General features: G+C 45.0%; 1 protein-coding gene across 1 annotated transcript; it reads right to left on the bottom strand.

The window, feature by feature from the left end:
• Positions 1 to 672: 672 nt before the first annotated feature.
• Positions 673 to 1,448, bottom strand: LOC119362854 (NADH-ubiquinone oxidoreductase 20.9 kDa subunit-like). Its single transcript, XM_037628123.1, has 2 exons — positions 1,182 to 1,448; positions 673 to 1,085 (listed from the first exon to the last, which is right to left on the bottom strand). The coding sequence occupies exons 1-2, from the start codon at positions 1,333 to 1,335 to the stop codon at positions 931 to 933; spliced, it is 309 nt and encodes a 102-aa protein (XP_037484020.1). The 5' UTR covers positions 1,336 to 1,448; the 3' UTR covers positions 673 to 930.
• Positions 1,449 to 1,864: the final 416 nt, after the last annotated feature.

Raw genomic sequence — 1,864 nt, 5'->3', positions numbered from 1 at the left:
AATAAACGAGGTTAGCATATTTTCTACAAATAATCAGATATATTCATTCCTATGATACATCAAGCATTGCATATCCAACCAAGCACGATGGTGAATGGAAGTAAGAAGAAAAATAAACTTATTTCATATTAACTCAAAATGCATGGATGCACACTTGCCAAATATTACCTCTGTTCCAAAATATCTTGCATATTAGGTTTCCCTAGGACAAGTCTTTGTATTACACTTAAGTATGTAACTTTTGTGGTAGAAAATCATAACCACAAATAAGTATTTGAAATACGAATCTAATGAATATATATAGAGTACTTGTTGGTCAATGGCTTGTCCTAACGAAACCTAATTTGAAATGAAGGGAGTACAATTATCATCAACTCATTATGTGGATCAAGTTACCAGGCAGCAAAACTTATTTATTTCCTGGGCTTGTAAGAATTGATGAATTTATGTGTGCTCAACTGCTGCCTAAACCTGCAACCTTGCTTCATATTCCCAGATTCTCTAGAGACGCATGTGCACTAATATTCACACCACATCTAGGCCGTAACAGCTTCACACCAGGTAACTCTCGATAAAGAAAGTTCTCTAGACACCTCTTTGGACAGCCTTACGCCACAGTTAGCCAGCGTGAGGCAAAAGAAAATCACACTACTCAATCTAGAGATACCAAAATCCATTTTAACACAACAGTTCTCCAATTCCAGAAGTTCACCGAAATGGCGATCAAATTTTGGCTCTGTCATAACAAAACGAGTAAAATCATTATCATGAATTCCTCACTACTGTGCAGCAAGGCACCCCATTTATTACACCAAGACCACACATTGCCCACACCAAGTGCAGCTCACGCCAAGTGAGATTAGAAAGGTAAAAGCAAAGATGTAACACTTGCGGTTGAGAAACGGGGAGAAATGATGATGCCGTCTACCACTACAGCTTGTACTTGTAGCGCGCGACCTCGGATTCGTTGGGGAAGAACCCCATGAGGCGTCCGGCGGAGTTCTGGTAGGCGTACATGAACCCTCCGAGGACCCCGATGAGGCCCCCCGTCACCATCGACGGCCCGCGGATCCCCGGCTTGATCCCTGCGAGCACCCCCCAAGAACGCGGATTTGAGCCTCCGGGGGCGAAGGAAAGAGGACGGCCGTACGGGGAGAAGGTTAGGGGCTAGGAGGACGTACCGGAGAGGTAGCCGACGGTGACGGAGACGGCGGAGATGGTGGAGAGGCGCATGTAGTCGAGCGCGGAGAAGTTGCCGACGACCTTGGTGAAGGCGGGGTTCCGATCCACCACCGGGTACTCCGGCTTCACTGACGCGGTGATGTCGGTGTTCATCGCGCAACCGCGGGGCTCGATTCGTTCCTTCCGGCGGGCGGCGCGGCGGCAGATTTGGTCGCTGGGAGGAGGAGGTCGAGATTCAGGTGTGGTTCTCGGGCTTTCTCACTGGGAGAGCGACGGAGAGTAGTGTGGGCGCTGTGTGTGACTATGGGCTGGGCTTGGTGCAGCCCAAGTTCTGAAAGACAGGCCGGCTTGTAAATGACGTCCGACCATCCCTCAAAAAATAAATGTAAGTGAACTTCGGCCCGGCCTACTACTACTCGTCGGAAACCCCTAAAAAAACTACTCATAGAGTCTACGAAGCCTCTCTCGCCACGTTGTTCAAACATTATTTTGAGAAAAGCGAATAAAAAATTAAGAATCTGAATAATTTATGAATTTTCTGAACATTTATTGAAAATTATGAATACTTTTTGGAAATTATGAACAAATCTCGAAATTTCTAATATTTCTGGAAAAACAAACATATTTTTTACTTCTATGAAAAACATGAACATATTTTTAATAAATCCGAACAAATTTTGAA

The sequence above is a fragment of the Triticum dicoccoides genome, chromosome 2B (genome assembly GCF_002162155.2).
Source record: "Triticum dicoccoides isolate Atlit2015 ecotype Zavitan chromosome 2B, WEW_v2.0, whole genome shotgun sequence".
NCBI lineage: Eukaryota > Viridiplantae > Streptophyta > Magnoliopsida > Poales > Poaceae > Triticum > Triticum dicoccoides.
Note: the sequence above shows the minus strand (reverse complement) of the source record. Positions and strands in the feature narration are given on the sequence as shown.

Bases quoted from the DNA above. Each gene is read 5' to 3' on its own strand.
- LOC119362854 (XM_037628123.1), bottom strand. From the start codon at position 1,335: ATGAACACCGACATCACCGCGTCAGTGAAGCCGGAGTACCCGGTGGTG. The intron at 1,086-1,181 runs GTACGTCCTCCT...GGGTGCTCGCAG, and splicing joins CACCGTCGGCTACCTCTCCG to GGATCAAGCCGGGGATCCGC.